The sequence below is a fragment of the Durio zibethinus genome, chromosome 25, assembly GCF_047325235.1.
Source record: "Durio zibethinus cultivar Kanyao isolate XHJ-2024 chromosome 25, ASM4732523v1, whole genome shotgun sequence".
Classification (NCBI taxonomy): Eukaryota; Viridiplantae; Streptophyta; class Magnoliopsida; order Malvales; family Malvaceae; genus Durio; species Durio zibethinus.
The window spans coordinates 10300439-10322991 of NC_143186.1; the positions used below are offsets into that span (position 1 = coordinate 10300439).

The 22553-nt window shown below is 28.7% G+C and overlaps 2 protein-coding genes and 1 pseudogene across 2 annotated transcripts; 1 reads left to right on the top strand and 2 right to left on the bottom strand.

The window, feature by feature from the left end:
* Positions 1-398: 398 nt before the first annotated feature.
* LOC149511608 (scopoletin 8-hydroxylase-like) lies at positions 399-2860 on the bottom strand (annotated as a pseudogene).
* Positions 2861-6952: 4092 nt separating this feature from the next.
* On the bottom strand, positions 6953-8926 carry LOC149511609 (scopoletin 8-hydroxylase-like). The gene is made up of 3 exons (XM_089754049.1): positions 8038-8926; positions 7588-7933; positions 6953-7452 (listed from the first exon to the last, which is right to left on the bottom strand). Exons 1-3 carry the CDS (start codon positions 8535-8537, stop codon positions 7201-7203), a joined length of 1098 nt encoding a protein of 365 aa, XP_089610175.1. The 5' UTR covers positions 8538-8926; the 3' UTR covers positions 6953-7200.
* Positions 8927-13249: 4323 nt separating this feature from the next.
* LOC111318388 (scopoletin 8-hydroxylase-like) lies at positions 13250-14878 on the top strand. Its single transcript, XM_022921234.2, has 3 exons — positions 13250-13891; positions 13997-14342; positions 14437-14878. Exons 1-3 carry the CDS (start codon positions 13392-13394, stop codon positions 14677-14679), a joined length of 1089 nt encoding a protein of 362 aa, XP_022776969.2. The 5' UTR covers positions 13250-13391; the 3' UTR covers positions 14680-14878.
* The last annotated feature ends 7675 nt before the right edge of the window (positions 14879-22553 follow it).

The window sequence follows — 22553 nt, forward strand, 5'->3', positions numbered from 1 at the left end:
ATTTTGATTTGTCTAGAATTAATATTGAATATGAACTTGGCTTGAGCAAAAATTTTATTGCTAAACCAAATATGAATGCTTTATTATAATCTAAATACAATTGTGAATAATTTTTTTAAAAAATAAAAAACATAGTGTGTCATAAATTGTTTTAAAAATCATTAAATAAGAGTTTTTATAATTATAATTATAATTATTACATTTTATAATCAATTGTGCAAAATTAAAAAAAATTCACGATCGCAATGATCATGATGACCACAATGATCTCTGTTATATCCGAAATTGTGATAAATGCGACGTGACTAAAAATATATCATGACCGCTATTTAAATCCCTAAGGTAAAGTAAATGAGTTAAACTCTCAATGCCAAAAAATACAATAGAATTTTTCTACATTAAGTAGAATTGATTTAAGCAAAATCAAGAGATTTTTTTACCATCATGTGCATTTCCAAAAAAATTGTTCATATAATCTGAGAATAAAAATTCTCTATAACGAGCCACCCCATCTTTCTCTACCACTTGAGGCAATGGTGCAATCTTGTCTGTTGGTTTTGGATTGGTAAATATTGGTATTGATATTATTGATTTTGTGCTTGTGGTACAAACTCTATGCTCTGCACTTTTGTACCTTCCATTGCTTAATATCTACATAAAAAATGAAAGTTTAAACTTTGTAGATAATTAGGCAGCTAGGTACTAGAGCATGTTCGTTCTATTTCAATCATGAATTTAAAAAACCTTATATTGGCATGGTTAGTTTTTCATTCAAATGAAAAAAGTCTCAGAATTTGAGGGTTTAACCTAGTGATTCATTCACTTTCATTAGGAAATGAATTATAGCAAGATAAAGGATTTGATTTTCTACACATTTCTTTCTTTTACCAAAAGAAAATGGTCTAAATATAAATTCTGATACAAACTTGTAACATATCACCAATATTGATGACCAAGGCACCAGGAATAGGAAAAATCTTTACCCACTCTCCCTTATTTTCCATATCCATATCTTTTGAAACTTTCACATACAAACCACCAATTCCATCTTGTAATAAGATTGTAAAGATACCCATATCAGAGTGTTACCCTACACCAACTGTGAGTTTAGGGTTAGTACACATCGGATAAAAATTCATGTTAACCATCTTTTTGCCAATCAATGTATCAATTTGTGAGTCATGTAGTTCCACTCCAAAGTTTTCCATCAAGGATTCCACCAATTTCCTAACCATTTCAAGTGATGAGTTTAAATACTGAAGAGCAACATTCCTGAAAAGAGAATATTGATATATTTATGAGTCTATTATAATTAGGTTTGGAATGCCATGCTAAAAGAAGAAAATTGAGCACAAAGCATGTTTCATTACTTTCATTCTACAGGCCAATGTTGAAGAGCTTTAGCATAATTGGTGTAGGCTATGCTAATGTAGTCTTTCCACTCCAATGCTTTTTCTTACTCTAGCACAACTTTGCATCAAGTAGTGAATCAATCAAATTATAATTATAAATGTGTGAAACCCTAGTCTAAGAGACAAGGAAATAAGTTGAATTTTCTTTTTAATCAAGATTTCATACATGTGGAAAGGATGGAACTGAGGGTAGGTAAGAGGCAATCCACCAATTAGCCCATTCTAAAGGTTAAATATAAATTTTTTGTTTAATATATTTTATATTATTTTTTGTTAAGTTAAAAAAAATCAAAATTACGTGATTCTCATTAATTAATTGATAAATATAGGTGTTTATGAAGTTGAGCCAGATTAAGCCTAGTTAATTTTTTAAAACCTTTCCCCAAGGTTCTACCTAATTCAGCGAGGTCAAGAGGTTTGAAAAATTTTAAAATATTAAGATAACAAAAAACTATTAAAATTTGACAATTTTTATATTTTAAATATATTTTAAAATTAAAATTACATAAAATATTGTTATTAATAATTTAATGTTTATCATTAGATGAAAACTCAAAAATCTCTATCAAAGATTTGATTTAAGTAAAGGTATACATCCACTCGACCCATTGATAGGTCTATCAATAAATGACCAATAACAAGTTTAAATTATATTAATTATTTTGGGTTTTGTTTCAACTACACAAAATTTATTTGTCCTCATAAATAGTTTAGGTTAACCTATTACTTTTTCATAAAAAAAAATGATAACCTATTACTTAGGTAACAATTTAAAAAATATGCTTCGCCAACAATAGAAAAAGGACAATTTGAGGAATATTCTAAAATCTTAATTGTATAATTTTCAATTTTTTCTTCAAATAATTTAATTTGTTCTATAGTCTATTCTTAATGGATACCAAGTTATAACTTGTGCTTCGCTATGAGTTAACTGCAATAAGTTCTATACCACATAAATTACTCTAGATTATTCTATATTCAACAAGGATAAAGAAATTGCAATAGAACACAAAACTATTTTTAATTTTATAGTGAACAACAACAAATATTATTTAGCTTTTTTACAATTGAAAATTTTATTAACAAAGTTTAGGAAAACAATATTAAAATTGTCTATACATTTAGTTTGCCAAGTCATCATCATAAGAACATGTGAAACAAGTACCACAAAATTCTATCTATGTCACTTATAAGCAAGATAAGAAGCTTATCTTTACAACCTTTGATACATTTCTACTTAGAGAAAGAGGAAAGATTGAAAGATAAATTTTAAAAGTAAATAAGAATTTATTTCATACCTAAACTTTTCCTTCATGAGAAATGAATATTACCTTTCGTGTCATCTATGATTTTGGTTGTAACTTGCATAACTAAAATTAATATAGCAATAATCACAAAGTTAAGAAAAGCAAAAAACATAGCTTACAATTCTCTTCTTGTACCTCCATGCAATATTCATTATTGCTTTGGATCAAATGTTTAAAAACTTCTAAAGCTACCTGTCAAGAACTAAAACTGCCATAATAAAACTTGTGATTTATGTGTATGTGAGTGACTAACAACTACAAATTTTAGTTCATTAGAAACCAAAAACAGGATACTCAAGTCAAGACTGGTATTAAATTATAGACCAACAACTCCTTGTTAACTACAAATAACTAAAAATGCTAAATTAAAAAAAAAATCAAAGATGCGAATAGAACTTAAAAACCTAAAAAAACTTTAAAGCAAAACAATTAAAATATTAAAAATCAAGCCATGAAAACAAAATTGAAGAACCAAAATAAAAAAAAAAAAAACATGCAACCTCAACTTCATCGTTCAAAACTGAATTTCAAAGTGAAACAAATCTCATCAAACAATGATCTCAAATAACTTTAAACATAAGTAAAATAAGATTGTGAATTTCACATACGTAAATGATAATAACAATGGTCTTGATAAGACTAATAAAATAATTAATGAAAAGAAGTAGGACTAGAATCAACAAAAATATAATTGAATTGCAAATCCTTTTTTCTCTTTCCCTATTTCCAATGGTTTATTATTTAACTTGGTTTGCATAATGTTTCCAACATGCTTAAATGAGCTTTAAACATCAATCTTAAATAAGTTAGATGGCAGTTATGAATTTTTATTAACATAATGTCATAACATATACATTCAAAAATCTATAGCTAGACTTAACAAATGGAGTTACCACCAATATTTTTTACCAGGTATGATTGGCCATCTAATGAATCATCCTTTTAAGGAGTTCCTAAGCTTGACTAAGGGTCCTTAAAAGAATAAATTTGGATCTACTAACTAGAATAGGGTTCAAGAGTTCGGTTACATATAAGGAAGTTTATAACACCCCTATATGCCCATCCGAAGGATCGTACCATTTTATTTTAAATTTATCCTAAGGTCTTGATTCTAATTGTTTTAAAATTTAATGTTCAAGTATTGAAAATAATTCTTAAGACATTCCATCAATCTGGTAGAACTCTTAAAAATATTTTCTCACCTCAAGAGTATTCAAGAATCCCATTTGTTTTCTTGAAAAGGTTATCGTTGGACAAAGTTTAATTATTTTTTATTTTTTTATTTTTATTGAAAACATATCTAATTATTCCACCATTTAGGCCAAATTAGAAATATTTTCTCTTTTTTGAATTTCTAAATTTTTCACTATTTGGGCCTATTTAGAAATTCTTTTTATTTTTCTTTTATTTGGAAAGAAAATAATATGACAATTATTTTTCTTGAAATTTCATTTAAATTCATTCACCATTTAGGACAAATTTAAAGAAATTTCTTACCTAGAGATTTCTTATGAATTTACCATTTGAAATTTCTAAGAATTTCATCCTTGGGTAATTATCAAATATTTTCAATCAAAAATTTATTTTAACTTATTTTTTATTGTTTCTCTTTTTTGTTTGAAAATAAATATTAATTATTATTATTGAAATTTTATCCAAAATATTTCTACGTTTGGGACAAATTTAAAAAAGAATTTCTCACCTAGGAATTTTATAGGAATTTGCTATTTGAAATTTCTAAAAATTCCATCCTTGGATAATTATTATTTATTCTCAAAAATATTTTTTTGTTCTTTTTCCTAAGCTTAGTCATGTAAAAAAAAATACCTCTAAAAAAATCAAATACATAAATAAATAACTAAATAAAATAAATAAAAATACCAAAAAAATAGAAACGACTCGGTTGGAGTGGCTCGACACGGTTTTGCTTTAGGCACAAAAAGCGGCTCGAAAACTTGGCTTGGAGAATTGACTTGGCTTGGCTTGACTGAAAGAATCGGCTAAAATGCGGGTCAGCAAAAGTAGGTCGTGCTCGAGTCCGATCACCCGAATAAAAATACACGGACCCTGATGGGTTTATTAAAGCGAAAACACCATCGTTTTGATGAGGAAATAAAAGCCCGGACTCAGTTTTTTCCTTTAGATTTTCCTTCTCCCCCTCTCTCTTTTCTTCCCCTTTTCTCTCCCTCTCCCTCTAGACCAGATGAATTCTGGTTGAATATTTATTTGATTCTAAAAATGTTGCCAAAATCTGGGTTTGTTCACCAAAAGTTGGTTGGAAGTTCATCGATTTCTGAAAAGCTATCATCGAAAACAAGAGAACACGTTAGAATCTTCAACCAACGTCGAAAATTTCACCAAATTTTGAAAAATCCATCGAAAAATTCAGTCGATGCAAAAAAATTCATTGAAATCTGAAAAGTTTTGCCGAAATCTGAGAATTTTTTAGATTTTTCCAAGAATCTTCAATTTTTTTTAATTTTTGTTGATCTTGCTATTTCTTCTATATATTTTCTTACCTATCTTCATGTGTATTTTCCTGCTTTTCTGTATGTTTATGTTTCATTGATCTTTTTTGTTGATTTCTCTGTGTATTTATAGGGCCTGATAGAAGAGTTCTTGATTAACCAAGAATCCACCATTGACAGGGTTTCTATATTATCACCAAACATGGATTTATCCTATTGCAAATTAGATCCATCTATAACTCTTCCACCAGTAGAAATCTTCATTATTTTTTTATCTCATTATCCTAACCTAAAGATAAAGCAACTAAAAACAAAAAGAGAAAAAAGTCACAGATAAACATCAAAATAAATAAGTAAAATAATAAAAATAAAACCCAAAAAAATTAAAAAAATACATAAATAAATATAAGACATAAATCAATAAGCAGTTGGAGCTTAACTGCTTGGACCCTATTGAGCCAGATCCAATTGGTTTGGGTCTAGACTAAATAGGGTATCTATACATAATGATACTACTAATATTCTATAGCATTACTAAAATCATGCCAAAAGAAAAATTGGAACAATCACTATCAAGTATCCCTAAATTTAATTTTTCAAAAAAATAAACATTTTTTCACTTTGACTTCAAAAAGCAATTTGAAGTAAAATTAAAAAAAAAAAGGGGGAAAGTTGAAAAGAAGAGGGAAAAGGCTAGAGTAGCCTTATGTGTTTGACAAGTAGTCAAAGGATCATTGAAAGGTATATCAATAGCCTAACATCTGCAATGTTCTATAACACAAAGCTGCATAAAACCAAATAGGATTATCCTTTCTTTGCCGTGGCCTTTTCACTTTCTTTTGTAAGGTAGCCCTATGCTACCCTTTCATCAATGCCCCTAAGAAAAGTAGTTTAGGGTTGCTATTTACTCACCCCACTTGGACTGTTCATTACTTGTAGAGAAAATTAATTGTTATTTGGGCTTAATTTAAGTAGCAAAGGCGGTATGAGATTGCGATGGAGGTGGTAAATTTCAGTTCTGTGTTTGTTTGTTAAACATTAATATCTATGAAAAAAATAATGGAAAGCAATAGCAAGATTTTTCTTTGTTTTCAATTTCTTGACGGCTTGACCAGGGGTAATAAAATAAAATTTTTAGAAAGTTAAAAAGGAAGGAAATTAGTTTTACCTACTGGACGGAATAAGAAGGATTTTTCAGTTAAAAGGAGAAAAAAAATCTTCAAATAAAAATTTAATAATCATTCAAATTTGTATTATTTTATTACAATCAATTCGCCTTATCAATTATGTTATTATTAGATAAAAATTGATTAATTGTCAATACTCATTTTTATCTAATTCAAAACTCAATTGGAATAAAAATAAATGTTTAAGTAGTCTGATTGGGGATATATATATATATATATATATATATATATTTAAAGTTCAATTGATCTGAAATAAGAAATTTTATACTTAATTAATTATAATAAAATATCATAAACTTAAATTATTATTAAATTTTTATTAGAGAGCTTTTTTTTAATCATTTTATCATTCTTTTTTTGTAGATAAAAGATCGCAGTTTGAGTATAAAAGAAAATGCTACAAGGGCTGGAATTAAAATACTAAACTTGCAAAATATCACTTAGACTCAATTGATTGATACATAATTCATTGAGTTTTTCAATAGGGGTTGAATCCACTTGCCCAAATCAAAACACTGCCCTGTTTTATTTTGGTAGGAAAATTATATATGTTACTGTATATGCTACGTTATTGATTTTTAATACTACATATATTTTGAATATTGTTGCTAATAATCAGAAAAATAGTTGTGATCTCAATTACAAATAAGAAGCTGATGAATTACAACTTTTGGTTCGAAAATATAGAAAGAACAGATATCGGAGGCTACCCTAAATCATCATCATTTTATTGTCACATGTAAAACACTTGTGCTAAACATAAGAGGGAGTAATAGATGTGCCAAAATCAATAGCACCGAGAATAGAGTAGAATATGTCTTCTATTTCAAGCCAAGTTGGGTTTTGCAAACTCAAGGGACTTCTTGCCATCATGTGCATTTCCAAAAAAGCTGTTCATGTAATCTGAAAAAACAAACTCTCTATATCGAGCCACTCCATCTTTCTCGACCACCTGAGGCAATGGTGCAATCTTTTGTGTTGCTTGTGGGCTCGTAAATATTGGTATTGACACTCTGGACTTTGTGCTTGTGGTGCGAACTCTATGTTCTGCACTTTTGTACCTTCCATTACTTAATATCTGAATAAAACAAATTAAAAACACAATTATTAGTATTTTTTTTTTCAATCTTCCATTTGTTCAAATTCTTATGCTATAGTATGATTAATTTTCGAATGAAATGAAACGAGTGTCGATAGAAACTTTGATTTGAACCTGTAACATATCGCCAATGTTGATGACCAAGGCACCAGGAACAGGAGGAATCTCGACCCACTGTCCCCTCTTTTCCATGTCTACGTCTTCTGGGACTTTTACATACAAACCGCCAATCCCATCTTGTAATAAGATTGTGAGAGTACCCATGTCAGAATGGCGTCCTACACCAACTGTGAGCTCAGGACTAGGACATGTTGGATAATAGTTCATATTAACCATCTTCTTTCCAATGAATGCATCAATCTTTGAGTCATCTAGTTCCACTCCAAGATTTCCCATCAAAGCTTCAAGCAATTTCCTCACCATATCAAGCGATGTGTTCAAGTATTGAAGAGCAACATCCCTACAAAGAGAATATTGAAATTTATATGAATATGAAACTCTATAAATGCGGTTTCGGAATATCTGGGAAAAGAAGAATAGAGAGCACAAAACATATTTCATTACCTGCACTCTACAGGCCAATGTTCAAGAGCTTCAGCATCATTAGTGTAGGCCATGCTAATATAGTCTTTCCATTCCAATGCTTTCTCATTTTCTGGGACAAAGCTCGTACCATACTTCACTAACGGGGTTGGACTCACTTCTTTGCAATAAACAGCCTTCCTTTCAGCGGGCAGACCAAAGAAGTTATGGGCGGTCCCTTTAAGGGACTCCAGTAGATCGACGGGTACTCCATGGTTCACAACTTGGAAGAAGCCAAGAGTCTCAGAGGCTCTAACAATCTCCTTGACTACTTCATCCTGGTCAGGGCCATCAAGCCTCGACAAATCAACCGGTGGCATCTCACATTTGGTTGCATTTTTCTTATCAATCTGCTCGGCTGGTGGTTGAATGTAAGCCTGGGGCACCTTTGATATGCCAGAGTCCACCAATCCCTTCACGCCGTTTCCATCTTGGACGACAAAGTTGAAAAGTGAGTTGCCATTATCGAAACTTGGAGCCATTTGGGTCTGTTGTATATTTCTTTTGTATGTCGAGAAGTTTTATTGATAAGAGGTTGTGTGGTGCTTCAACCAAAGGGAAGGAGGCTATTTATAGTGCATGGCTGGTTCATCATCAAATATTAAAATTTTAGTTTCCTGTTGACCTTTATGGTGAATGACTTTGAATTTTTCAGCAAGACAAGGTATTGGGCGTCTAAAGATTGACAATTATCACTTTTGGTGAAGAAATTTAGCATTCTATAAAAATCAAGGAAGCTGCCATAATCTAGAACGGGTTCTCTCCATCAGACCAAAAACATAAGCAAAATGCCAAAATGGAAAGGAAAATTTCTTAAAACTTTCCATTGCATATTAATTTTTTTAAAAGGAATAATGATAGAGTACATTTTCTCCATGGAATTAGAGATGGGAATAATTAGAAATTTGTTCTCTCAAGATATTACGTCATATTCATAAGTAAATATTCTCAAATTTTAACCTAGAGTTTTTGACAGGTGGGTGTATTCAAGATATTTGGGCTCTTTTTGATTGATGCTTTTATTTTTTACAAATAAGTTAATTAGATAATTGTTATATACCCATTTTTTTCCTATTGTATATTTGGGTTCAAACTGGAATGTTTATTCAAGATCGTGCAGTTCTATCAATAAAGAGTTTCAAATCCAAAATTCAATTCCGGGTGATGAAAGTGATGGATTTCATGGAATTTTCATCCAAATTACGTTGACGATTAGAATAATATTAACAGGACTTTCGAAGGGTATTGATTTTGTACTTCAAAAATAATATATTTTATTAAATTGAAACATAATATAGCAGCATATGTAAAATATGTTAATTATATTTAAAATACAATAAGTTACTAAATTTAATTATTTATTTCATATGCATAATAATATAATAATAAAGAAGAAGAATGAAAGTTTTGACTTAATTTTGTTTGAATTAATCCACAAAAATTGAGATGCATGCTGCAAGAAGATAATAGTCAACAAATTCCACAAGTTGCTTTTCCATTTAGGAAAATTTTCTGGTTGAGACAAAGGTTCGATCTCCATCTTTTCAGACAACTATATTTCTTATTGTTTCTAGAAATCTAAGTATCGATGTCATTTGTGGAAAGTTCGTTCCGATAATTGATAGTGTTCTCCAAGCAACGCAATGTGATAATTTCATTGCAAGTTGTAGACTTGAAAATTAATAAGTTGAATTCATAATTTGGATATGGTGTTGTTTCTTTTATTCCCATTTATTGCCCCTTCATCACTTCTACTAAAACCCCAAACTAGTCTGATCTCTATTTTGGAGCCTAATAGGTTCATTTTGAAAATATATATATATATATATTAAAATATTAAAATTTTAGTATGTTTAAATATATTTTATAATCAAAATTATACAAAAAATAATTTTTAAAAATCTTATTGAAAGTTGGGCATCTAAGTTTTTAACCCCGAAATATTTTCCATAATGATCGAACCTTGATTGCCTTCCATTCTGTCTAACTGATGAGTTTCCTATTCGTACCAAATTAATCTAATTCATTAAGTGCCCATCACTGAAGAAAAAGGCCAAAGACCATTCTTTGCCTTAATTATCTTCGAGGTAAGCCAAAGTCCTGGAAATGACGAGAAACGGAAAAAGGGCGGGAGAGAAAGAAAAAAAAAAAGGAAAAAGGTAAAAAAGTACAAAAAAGTTTTGTCGAATTTATTTGACCATTAATTCTGTATATCGAATTTTGATCATTTACAATTTGATACATAGAAATTATAAAATATCAAATTGAAATTTAATAGGGATTAATCTTAAAATGAGGAATTAATTGATTGAATAACAGTTAGCTTTAAATTCTATGAATGAATTAATAGTTTATTGCTACAATCTTAATCATAAAACTAAAAAAAAACAATAGAACTAATTGATTTAGTGTTGAGATTTTTATTTTTTATTTTTTTTACAAAAATATTTAAGGTGAGAGAAGACTTTCCTAATTCAGAATCGAAACAAACCAAACCGTAGGTATAAAAAATAAAACCTTACATTAAATTTATAGATTAAAAAAATTGCTGACAAAAATCAGCTTTTTAATCATTTAAATAAACGATCTCATTGATAGCAAAATCAACAAAAGAAATATTTCGTCGACTATTTCTTGAATTAATTGATATGTTATAAGAGTTAGTATTTGAAAATTGAGTGTTTAAAAGAGTCTAAATACATAATATCTTCTTCAGTAAGATATATAATAGAGTGGAGATTTCAGAATAAATTAGAAACTTGAAAAAAAAAAGTATTTTTTCTATTTGTTGTAAAATAATAAATATTTAAAATTATTTAAAATTTTTTTTAAATATGCTTTTCATGCCTTAAAACCATTTTACTGTCTTGATCTTATCGTTTATCTATCATTCTCTATTTCTTTTAAAGTAAATAATGTGTCTTCAGTTGTGAACTTTAGACCAAGATTTTATAGCATGAGGAGAACCGGTGGATCAAATAAGCCTTTTTTTATTTATAAAATCTTTGTCAACCGGACTTGAATTTTAGATACGAATAAACATTCTAGAACCAATAGCTATCGATTTCCCCATTTTTTTGGTCAGAATTGGTGGTAGCTGAAAATCCATTTCCTTAAGTTTCTTCCAATGTTTACGTAAACAAGTAACTGAAATCAAAGATGAAAAACTATAAATGATCATATTTAAACGGCCAAAAACTTTTCTTGCTGAAACGTTCAAACCCATTCATCATCAATGTCAAATGATAATTATTATTTTATTATTAGTTTTTTTTTAACGAAGAAAAACATTGAAGACCTATAAATTTAAATTTAACAAAAACAACTTAGGAATCTTTAATTTGAATTTTTTAGATTATATAACAAGGGAATATTATTCGATATTGTATAATCCAAATTTGATTAATTGATCTACATATTTGTATACCAACAACAAATGTAAAGAAATAAGAACGACCAAAAGTTTGGTTTGAATTTCCTTTTTTGACCCCGAAAATATAAGAAATAAGAGATAAAAATGGCATGACAAATAAATAAGAGATCCACAGACTAAAGAAGTAAAGAAATGAACATATAGTCATGCGTCGGCTCCTTACATCTATGAAAAGACTAAGCATTAATGATCAAAAACTGTTGAGTCATGCCAAATCCCGCATTGATTAAAATGGTATTATATAAGCATATACCTAATTTTATTAAATTTCTCAACTTAAATTGCACGTTCATGTTTGATTTGATATGACAAGTAAAAAATGTTTTAATTTTGTTGGTTGTTTATATTATTTATTTTTTAATAAAATTAATAAATTGTATATTTTAATGGAAAAATATAAAAAGAAAAGCTACTAAAAATAAATATGAAATATAAAAACTAAGAGTTGTAGGTATGTTTAGAAAAAAAAATTTTTGATAAATAGTTATGGGAAATCTAAAAATAATAGACATTCAATCAGAGAAGGAGAAAACATATAAAATATAATTATTTTTTCAGATTACAATTTAGTCATAATATTTTTGGAAGTACACTATCTATTTTCATTACTGAATCAAACAAATAACCATACCTATTGCACAAAAAGACTTAACATTCATTAAATAACCATGCTTAAGTTTAAATTCTTAGGTGAATGCTATGGGATTTAATTGTGTGATCGGAGAAAACAATCTTTTTAATTATAAAAAGTAGTTATAATGTGAATCCTCATTGGGTTTTATCTCTTTTTCTAAATTTAGAAACAAAAGGAAATTTCCTTAAAAGGAATTTAGACTTTGGGCTAATGGAAGGTGCCCCAAGCTTTCCATTCGCCTACCATAAAGGAAGCATGAGCAAATCACCATTGACCATGACTGATTAGTGGGTCAAGCTTAAGTAAATCGCCATTGATCATGATTGATAGATCTAAGGAATAGAAAACATTCTATTTCTTTGTTCTTTCCATATTTGATTATTTTGGACTCTACAGAAGAGGTATTAATTACTTTGATATTCTATTATGAATGTAATATATAGTTATCTGGGTTTTTGTACCTATTGATTATTGACCAGTATATATAAGGAATTTAGGTATAAATTGGTTAATTTTGTTAATTTACTTTGAAAATAACAATTTTTTTAAAAAAAATATGTTCAACAACACAACTAAAAGATATTTTTGAATAATTAAATGTAAATTTTTTTTGAACAAAATTCATGATTTAATTTTTATATAGGACAAATATATTAGAATGGTTGTTAAATTTAGTTTAGCATTTATATTTAAACAATTTTGCCTTAGTTTTCTTTGGGATCATCTCGATTTTATAACTAAAATTAGTGATGGGCTTTGTATCCAAATTTCACGTACTGAAATGGTATCTAACGTTTGTTAAATATGATTAAAATATTTGAAGTGCTCTATACCATTGAAAAGTCATTGTTTTTAACAAAAAAAAAAAAAAAAAAGAAAAGTCTTGTCAATACTTCGTTTGAATTGTGATTTCCTGCATGTAGAGAAAGTTCATATTCACACAAGGCAGCGCAGGGCTTGAATTTTAGATTTAATAATATTTTTATTTATTGTAGTAATAATAATAATATTTTAGTCAGAATTGGGTTTGCCATTCTAGAAATATTGTGGAAGCTGAAATTCGAATTCCTTGGTTTATAAATTATTAAATATCTTTAAATGCTTATGTAAATACCAAGCACCTTCTCTTCGGAAGAAGTCTAAACCACCGATGCACTATAAATAGAGCCCATCACTTGGTTTGATGAATCACACAACTTCATATCAATTAAACCCTCTCGACATACAAAGAAATATTCAACAGCCTTACTTACATTTATTTACACACAAATGGCTCCAAGTTTGGATAATGGCAGCTCACTTTTCAACTTTGTCGTCCGAGGTGGAAATGGCGTCAAAGGAATTGTGGACGCTGGCATCTCAAAGGTCCCCCAGGCTTACATTCAACCACCGGCCGAGCAGATTGATAAGAAAAATGCAAGCAAATGTGAGGTGCCACCGATTGATTTGTCGAGGCTTGATGGGCCCGACCATGATGAAGTTGCCAAGGAAATTGTTAGAGCAGCTAAGACTCTTGGCTTCTTCCAAGTTGTCAACCATGGAGTGCCTGTTGATCTACTAGAGTCACTTAAGGATGCTGCACATAACTTCTTCGGCCTGCCAGCTGAAAGAAAGGCTGTTTATCTTACAGAAGTGAGTCCAACTCCATTAGTGAAGTATGGGACAAGTTTTGTTCCTGCGAAAGAGAAAGCATTGGAATGGAAAGACTATATCAGCATGGTATACACCAATGATGCAGAAGTTCTTCAGCATTGGCCTATAGAGTGCAGGTGGGCTTTTCCTTTCTTTTTTTTCGAAAGAAGCCAATTGACTAGTATTAGTTTATTTATATATACTTACCATCAATTGATTCTTTTACCTTATTCTTCTTTTAGGGAAGTGGCACTTGAGTATTTAAAGACATCGCTTGACATGGTAAAGAAATTGCTTGAAGTTTTGATGGAAAACCTTGGAGTTAAACTAGATGACTCGAAGATTGATGCACTTATTGGCCGGAAGACCGTCAATATGAACTACTATCCAACATGTCCTAATCCAGAGCTCACAGTTGGTGTAGGGCGTCACTCTGATATGGGCACCCTCACCGTCTTGTTACAAGATGGGATTGGAGGTTTGTATGTCAAAGTTCCAGACGATGCAGATATTGATAAAAAAGGAGAATGGGTAGAGATCCCACCTGTTCCTGGTGCTCTGGTCATCAATGTTGGCGATATGTTACAGGTTCAAATCAAAATTTGAATAAGGGTCCTTTTCTTTAATAAAAAATAATCATGCAAATACCAAATGTTTTTAATTCATCTATGTTTGTCTGCAGATATTAAGCAATGGAAAGTACAAAAGTGCAGAGCATAGAGTTCGTACGACAAGCACAAAATCAAGGGTGTCAATACCAATATTTACAATTCCAAAACCAACAGAGAAGATTGGACCGCTGCCTCAAGTAGTACAGAAAGATGGAATTGCTCGTTATAGAGAGTTCGTTCTTGCAGATTACATGAACAACTTTTTTGGAAATCCACATGATGGCAAAAAGTCCCTTGATTTTGCAAGGATTTAATTTTACTTGATGGAGAATAATTTATATGCCTAAATTTAATTTTGATTTTAGTTTGCCTTTTTGCTGGTTCTTAACTTCTTATTTCATCTTCTATTGAATTTTGAAATTAAAGAAAATAAATGTACACAGACTCGTATCTCGATAAGAAATTATCTGGCTATTGATTTTCTAATAGAGTGTAAAATTTATTAACTTCTATCAATAAAATTCATGTTAAGCGTAAATTCATATTAAGCCTTATGTTGCCTTTTCGTTTTACCTGAGGAATTTTTTTTATCCCCAAATTTAAACCAAACCTTCAGCTAGAGCCTCAATTATCATTGTGTACATTTGGAGAACTTAAAAGAATCTATTCGATTTACTAATCAGTATTTTCTTTACAAAAAATCAATTACCAGTGCACTCGAATATTTGGCTTAGTTGATTGATCCCTTACTCTAAGAAAAGGTTCCAATTCCTTTTCTTTAATTTCAAAGAACAGTATTTTTTTTTCTTTTTCTTTTCAATTTTAATTAAAATATATATCTAATTCTTCGAGTAGTGGATAAACTTGTCCAAAGATATGTTATCCTTCAGACCCACGCTAGGCCTGCTTTTGAGAGTCTGATTAAGATTTTTGAATCTATCCCAATCAAAAGTTATTATTTTATTAAATAAAGAATGCAATATATTAATATAAAAATATTTTTATTACTATAATAAGTCTCAATCCATGGGCAAGGCTTGGGTTTAAAAGTTATTATTTTATTAATAAAGAAAGAAAAAGTGACAAACGTCCTAGCAAGTCTTGAAAGTGAGACAATCCCACAATTAAAAGATCATCCTAAATAAAAATAAAAATAAAAATGTGAAAGTAATTAATTAATTTATTTTATTTTATACATTCTTGGGGAGAATTAATGTCGGAGGGAATACCAGCTTTCCAGAGTCCAAAATAGTCAGTGATAACTATTCTTTATCCATCCTTGGGCGACTCTAGTCAATTTTACAAAATTGAAGAGACCAAGAATCCTTATATTTGACCATAGGTAGTCAGCTTGAAGAAATCAGTTGCTTGATTAATCCACCAACTTTGCATCAAACAGTGAATCAATCAAATTATAATTATAAACGTGTGAAACCCTAGTCTAATAGACAAGGAAAGAAGCTCAATTTTCTTTTTAATCAAGATTTGATACTTGAGGAAAGGAAGGAACTGGGGGTGGGTAAGAGGCAGTCCATCATTTAGCCCATTCGAAAGGTTAAATATAAATTTTTTGTTTAATATATTTTATATTATTTATCGTTAAATTAAAAAAATCAAAATTACATAATTCTCATTAATTAATTGATAAATATAGGTGTTTAGGTAGTTGAGTCAGATTAGGCTGGTTAATCTTTTGAAAGCTTTCCCCAAGGTTCAACCTATTTCAGCCCGGTCAAGAGGTTCAAAATTTTAAAAAATATTGAGAAAACAAAAAATTATTAAAATTTTACAATTTTTATATTTTAAATATATTTTAAAATTAAAATTACATAAAATATTATTATTAATAATTTTATGTTTATGAGCAGACTAATACTCGAAAATCTCTATCAAAGATTTGATTCAAGGGTATAAATCCACTAGACCCGTAGATTGGTATATTAATAAATGACCAATAGCAAGTTTTAACTATATTAAATTTTATTAATTATTTTGGGTTTTGTTTCAACAACACAAAATTTATTTGTCCTCATAAAGACTTTAAGTTAACCTATTACCTTTTTTTAAAAAATGTTAACCTATTACTTAGTAACGATTTAAAAAATATGCTTCTCCAACAATAGAAAAGGGACAATTTGAGGAATATTCTAAAATCTTAATCATGTAGTTTTCAATTTTTTCTTCAAATAATTGAATTTATTCTATAGTTTATTCTTTATGGATATTAAGTTATAATCCACGCTTTGTTATGGGTTAACTGCAATAAATTTTTTGTTGCATAAATTACTCTAAATTATTTTATATTCAACAATGATAAAGAGATTACGATAAAACTCAAAATTATTTTTAATTTTATAGTGAACAACAACAAATATTATTTAGTTTTTTACAATTAGAAAATCTATTAACAAAGTTATAGAAAAACAATATTAAGATTGTCTATGCATTTAGTTTGCCAAGTCATCATCATAAGAACTTGTGAAACAAATACCACAAAATTCTATCTATGTCACTTATAAGCAAGATAAGCAGCTTACCTTTCCAACCTCTAAAACACTTCCTTTTAGAAAAGGAGGAAGGATTAAAAGATAAATTTTAAAAGCAAATAAGAATTTATTTCATACCTAAATTTTTTTTTTCGTGAGAAATGAGTATTACCCTTCGCATCAGCCAAGATTTTGGTTATAACTTGCATAAATAAAAGTAATATAACAATAATCACAAAGTTAAGAAAACCAAATGACATAGCTTACAATTCTCTCATTGTACCTCCATGCAATATTCATTATTGGTTTGGATTAAATGGTTAAAGATTTCTAGAGCTACTTGTCAAGGACTAAAATTGCTATAATAAAACTTGAGATTTGTGTGTGTAAGTGACTAACAACTACAAATTTGAGTTCATTGGAAACCAGAAAGTGGATACTCATGTCAAGACTGGTGTTAAATTGTAGACCAACAATTCCCTATTAACTAAAAATAACCAAAAAAGCTAAATTAAAAAAAATAAAAATGCAAATCGAACTTAAAAACTTAAAAAGACTTCAAAGCAAAAAATATTAAAAATCAAGCCACAAAAACAAAATTGAAGAACAAACATTAAAAAAAAAATGCAACCTCAACTTCATCATTCAAAACTCAATTTCAAAGTGAAGCAAATCACATTAAACAATGATCTCAAATAACTTCAAACATAAGTAAAGTAAGATTGTGAATTCACATATGTAAATGATAATAACAATGTTTTTGATAAAACTAATAAAATAATTAATGAAAAAAAGTAGGACCAGAATCAACAAAAATATAATTGGCTTGCAAATCCTTTTTTTTTCTTTCCCTATTCCCAATGGTTTATTATTTAACTTGGTTTGCATAATGTTTCCAACATGTTTAAATGAGCTTTAAACATCGATCTTGAATAAATCAGATGGCAATTATGAAGTTTGATCAACATAATGTGCTACTAATATTCAATAGCATTACTAAAATCATATCGAAAGAAAATTTTGACCAATCACTATCAAGTTCCCTTGAATTTCATTTTACAAAAAGTAAACATTTTTCACTTCTTTGACTTCAAAAAGAAATTCGAAGAAAGTTAAAAAAAAAAAAAAAAAAGTTGGAAGGAAGAGGGAAAAGGCTGGAATAGCCTATGTGTTTGACAGGTAGTCAATGGATCATTGAAGGGTATATCAGTAGCCTAACATTTACAATGCTCTATGACATAGAGCTGCATAAAACCAAATAAGATTACCCTTTCTTTGCCATTGCCTTTTCATTTTCTTTTTTAAGGTAGCCCTATGCTACCTTTTTCTACTTTGAATTTCATCAATGCAAAACCAAATGTTTCAGACGATGCTAATATTCCCAGCCTAGAAGACTTGAGAATTTTGTTTGTTTGAAAATGGTGAATGAAGTAATTTGAGAGAGAACCAACTGGCAGCTCTTAAGAAAAGTAGTTTAAGGTTGCCATTGACTCACCCCACTTGGATTGTTCATTACATGCAGAGAAAATTTGATGATAGATTCGTGACACCAGTTTTTGGTGGAAGAGGATTTGTTCCATTTATGCCTAGTTCATCCATTGGTGCAGCTGATGAAACTTCAGGAACTTGATGGATATTTTTAAGCATTAAAATTTTTCTTTTGTTATTTGTTGATGATTTTATAATAATTGTTTTTCTTGTCATACATAGTAAAATCATATCCAATCTATTTTTTTAAAGTAGTGACAATATAATTAGTAAAACATCATGCCATAATTTTTTTTTTTTAAAATGAGGTAATAATTTAGAGATAGATAAAGGCGTTGTAGATATTGGAATCTAAACTTCAAATGTGTCAGATGTTATCTTTTAAGAGTGATTGCATGAACCAATTAAACTCAACCTTGGTTTTAAAATAAGACAGTTTACCTTGTTATAAGATAGTGCAATAATGACTACACCTCAAACAATGCCTACCCACCAAACTATAAGCTAAAAATTCAAAGAAGTAACTCTGCTACCTTTCTAGTCCTTCATCGATGGGTCATCAACAATATTTTAGGCAGCTGAATCAGAAAGATGGGTCATTCAACAACACATAAATGGTTGTAACAAGTAAAAATAAAACACCATAGTTACTTACCAATAATAAAATGGACAGTGATCATAAGACCTTCAACAATGCCAAATTTGTCATGGATGACCTGCCACTATGTTTAAGGTCTATTATTACTTGAAAGATAAAATTAGTAGCCCAATGCTTCAAATAAATAAAAGAGGAATCATTATTACCTTAACTAATGGAGCAAGGTAGTTAGTAATGCAGCTTGTATTGGAGACAATATCAAAGCTAGGCTTGTATTTCTTCTCATTGACAACTACAACAAACACAAAGGCATCTTTATTGGGAATAGAAATGATCACCTTCTTTTCACCACCCTAGCATGGAAAAAAACATAACCAAGATAAGGATACCAAGCAAAACATGAAAATAAGAAAAGAAAAGTTCCAAACATACAACTTTTCTTGTGTCTAGATAAACAAAAAGATGTTAATTCTAATAAATTTTCTTTTTATATGGCCATGTAATGAACATATGATCAACTTATTATAGGCTTACTTTTTTTGGTTACTAATACTTTCATTTGATCATGCTTATATGGTGCCATAATTATTCACCAATATTAAGACAACATGTAAGTTTGAAGGCAACACTAAAGGGCAAGTAAGAGGACAAAGTTTTGTAACCATGTAGGAGTAGCAATTCTTTTAATCAACAATGATTATAATATTTGAGCTTTAAATGTTAACTTGGTTAATTTTTTTTTTACATTTTTATAAAGAACATATGCTAATCAAAATTACAATTTCTCTAATACCTTCCATAAACATTCAAGAGATATGAAATATTCTTGCATTTTTCTAATATGGGTTTCAAACCAGCTAGCATTGTTATGATAAAAAATTGTTTCAGCCAATTACCTAAATTAAAAAAAAAAAAGTTAAAACATGATTTAGTTGTAGAAAAATATAAAATTTTGCTTAGGCTTTGTGGGTGGCTTTAGATTTTGAAGTTTTTATTGCATAGATTATAAAAATAGTTAGAGATAGTTGAAACTTCAATGAACTATCAAAGTATACATACAATTTTGAAAATTTCACGAGAACATGAATTTTTTCACAAAAAACACAAGCAATTACCTCTTGAATTCGTTAGAGAACTTCTTTCTTTACGACGTCTTCTTTCCTTTCATAAAACCAACTTCTAGAAAAAACTGTCAATAATTTTCAAAAAATAAAAATATAATAATATCTAAAAAAACAAAATCTAAACTACAATACCCTAAAACCAAAAAAAAAAATCTTTGATCAAGTAACTTAAAGAACGAGCAAAAAGACCATACTAGAAAAATGCAAAAATATTTCACATATGCAAAATTAAAAGAAAAGAAACTAGCCAGATAGAAAAGAAAAATTGAAAAATAGGAAAATTTTAAAATAAAAAAATAATAATAAAAAAAAAGTTAAGGAATGAGGGACGAAGAAGAGATTGAGACTTTACAAAAATCTATAGGTTGTCATAATGGAAGGGTTGGTCTATTGACAACATTTCTCCTTTCCCCTGTCAATCGTTCCTCTTCCTTTTCTCTATTATTTCCTTCCCCTTCCTCTTTGTTTTCTTTTCTTCTCTATCACTGTCTCGAAAAATCTAGAACCTTCAATTTTAACTCATCAATCCAGAACCTTCAAGTATTATTTGCCCAAATATACCCATCAATTTTTTTAAGACATTATTGACGTGTATAGTAAATTAGAAAACAAAAGGGTTGTGGTATAGCTTTAATATTAAATTATAGATTTTTTTCAAAAATTTTACTTTTTATTGCATTATTTTTGTATATCTTATTTTAAAAAGTTAAGGTTTTTAGCTTAAACACGTGTGGAATTAATCATAAAATTTTATCTTGTATAAAATTAAACACCCAACAACATTGTGTGAAAATTTGTTGTCCAATCTTAAATAATAAAAATTTTATGTGAGGTTTTCTATAATTTTTTCTTATTGTATTAGCTTGTTTGATATTGTATAAAAATTTATTATTTAAAATTATTAAAAATTAAAAATTAATATTATATAAGATGGCACACCCTTAAATTTAAATCCTGATTGTTTCACTACCTTGTGAAGATATAGAGAGCATACCTTTTTTTGAATTCATGAGATAGGAAACAAAGATGGTGGGTTTAAATTCTCTACTTGCATGTCTTCTTAAGTTTCTTAGCTATCAAATCAAAAAGCTGAAGACAAAAAAAAATACTTTTAAATTATATAAAAGTGAATTAGATTTGGACACAATCTAAAGATATCATGAAGGTATTATAAAAAAAGTTATAAATGTGAAAGAATAATATGGTAAATTTAATTATTAGGGAATTTTGCTTCTCTTAATATAGTTTCATAAATGTAATGGATGGGAATAACTATAAAATCATATGTTTTTTATTCTTTTCTAGGCAAAGGCCCGCGTATACTATGGGAAGCAAATTTAAATGTATGAGCATGATAAAAATATTTTTTTTAGCTTTGTATGGGTTATCTAATGAAGATATCATGTAGACATGGCTATCATTGAAAAATAAAGTTGTATTTATATAGTACCTTAAAATTTGTATTTATATAGTACCTTAAAATTTAGCATGAAATGCATAATTAGAAAGTATAGATCCAAAAGGTAATAAAAAACATAATTTATATAAAATATATATGTTCAAAGGTTAATATAAAGGATAAGTTACATAAAACAAATCTATTCCAAGCAAATTTCATTAGCATGAAATCCATTATTAAGAAAAAGTCAATACTAAACATAAAGTTCAAAAACTACTAAAAAGCATAAGTTATTCAAAATAAAACTATATTTGTTGAAACATAAATTGTAGAAAATATCAAATAAACCAATAACTCTAGCTATCCATGCCAAAACCTTCTTGGACAACTTAAACATCATATTCCCTTCCCAATTCTATGTCTCTCTCCACAAAAGCAAATTTTAAATAGAAATATAACATGCAAAATTATTTTCATTGCATTTCTCATGGTGTTTTGCTTTAAAAAATTAATGGTTATGATTTTTTATAATTCTTTTTTCTGCTTACACGATATTAATCCTCAAATGTAGTAACCAGTGACCATAAGGAAACCTTTTTGAAGCGTAAGCAAGGTACTTTCTATCAATATTAAATGAACAAATTTATGTGTTAGTTCACAATAGAGAAAACCGCTCCTTATTGTAATTAACCATGACAATATCAATTCTCAAAAAAAATAAAAATTTAAGAATTAAAAAAAAAAGGAACATACATGATTCAAACGATCATCAAGACAGTATTGTATTAACATAGTGAAGTCAACATTGAACAAAGAGAGGTAAGTGAAAGAATTGATTAAATATTGGTATCAAACAAAAATTAAGTTAAATTTTTTAAAAGCTTATGAGCTAGAAGACTGCATCTTTGAAGTTTGAAATACTAATTCTTATCAATGAACAAAATAAAATTTTTTTCTAATTTGGTTTGCATCACCATTTTGATTTAAATATAATAAAAATATAATATCCCATTAGCGTTAATAAATCAATTACATTCAAATTTGAAAAAAATAAATATACAACCCAAAATATAAAAAGAAACTTAATTTAAAG

Bases quoted from the DNA above. Each gene is read 5' to 3' on its own strand.
- LOC111318388 (XM_022921234.2), top strand. From the start codon at position 13,392: ATGGCTCCAAGTTTGGATAATGGCAGCTCACTTTTCAACTTTGTCGTC. The intron at 13,892-13,996 runs GTGGGCTTTTCC...TTCTTCTTTTAG, and splicing joins CATTGGCCTATAGAGTGCAG to GGAAGTGGCACTTGAGTATT. The intron at 14,343-14,436 runs GTTCAAATCAAA...GTTTGTCTGCAG, and splicing joins ATGTTGGCGATATGTTACAG to ATATTAAGCAATGGAAAGTA.
- LOC149511609 (XM_089754049.1), bottom strand. From the start codon at position 8,537: ATGGCTCCAAGTTTCGATAATGGCAACTCACTTTTCAACTTTGTCGTC. The intron at 7,934-8,037 runs GTAATGAAATAT...TTCTCTTTGTAG, and splicing joins CATTGGCCTGTAGAGTGCAG to GGATGTTGCTCTTCAATACT. The intron at 7,453-7,587 runs GTTCAAATCAAA...TGTTTTATTCAG, and splicing joins ACATTGGCGATATGTTACAG to ATATTAAGTAATGGAAGGTA.